At 30.8% G+C, this 738-nt stretch overlaps 1 protein-coding gene across 1 annotated transcript in view; it reads left to right on the top strand.

The window, feature by feature from the left end:
• Window positions 1-455, top strand: part of LOC106475857 (eIF-2-alpha kinase activator GCN1-like) — a 25,688-nt gene extending 25,233 nt beyond the window's left edge. The window contains exon 12 of the mRNA XM_022379872.1: window positions 277-455. Coding sequence (XP_022235580.1) covers window positions 277-455 — 179 coding nt within the window. The remainder of the gene's footprint in view (window positions 1-276) is intronic.
• Window positions 456-738: the final 283 nt, after the last annotated feature.

The following is a 738-nucleotide window of genomic DNA, read 5'->3' as shown; positions in this document are numbered from 1 at the left end:
CGCCCTGAAGCCGAAAGACTTTGAAAACGTCGTCCTCTACTTTTATAGTTTTCTACAACAAGCGGTTGCTGTCCATTTGAAACTTAGATTCATTATGAATACTCTGCCTGAACAACCTATCAAAGGGTTAAAACAAGTTTGTTTACTTGTTTCAGCTTTTTAATTAAATCATAGTTTCTGTATTCAACCCACTTACTCTCACTTAACCTTTATTAAGTTTACTTATGATTTGTGTTGTATGTGTGCTTTGGAAATGTAATTTTGTTACTGTTCTAGTCCGAAGTAAGCCAGATTTGTGGGAGAAGCTTTTAAAAAGATTGAAGCTCAATCCAAAGTCTTTCACAAGAGCATATGTCGGAGGACTTTCGAGCTCTACCATCTATGTAGAAGCAGTAACACCGGTAAGTCTTAACCATAATGAAAACAGAAGATATAGATACTGTGTTTCAAAATAATAAAACTAGAAAATATGTATAAAGTATTTCAGAATGGGTACATTATTAGAGGTTTAAAACAGTAAAAGTATAGAATATTTCAGAATCAGTGTACTCCACAAAATTAACAAAAACAATGGTACAACCAAGCCATTTTTAACTTTGATTTTGAATTATTTTAGGATTTCATGTATTTAACTGTTTAAGCACCTAAATATAGCTTTGGTTTACATTTAAATCATTATAAAAAAGTGTGTGAGTACCTAAATAAAACTTTGGTTTACATTTAAATCATTATAAAAAA

Source organism: Limulus polyphemus, unplaced genomic scaffold (genome assembly GCF_000517525.1).
Source record: "Limulus polyphemus unplaced genomic scaffold, Limulus_polyphemus-2.1.2 Scaffold9300, whole genome shotgun sequence".
Taxonomy (NCBI): domain Eukaryota; kingdom Metazoa; phylum Arthropoda; class Merostomata; order Xiphosura; family Limulidae; genus Limulus; species Limulus polyphemus.
This window is presented reverse-complemented; position numbering and strand designations above follow the sequence as displayed.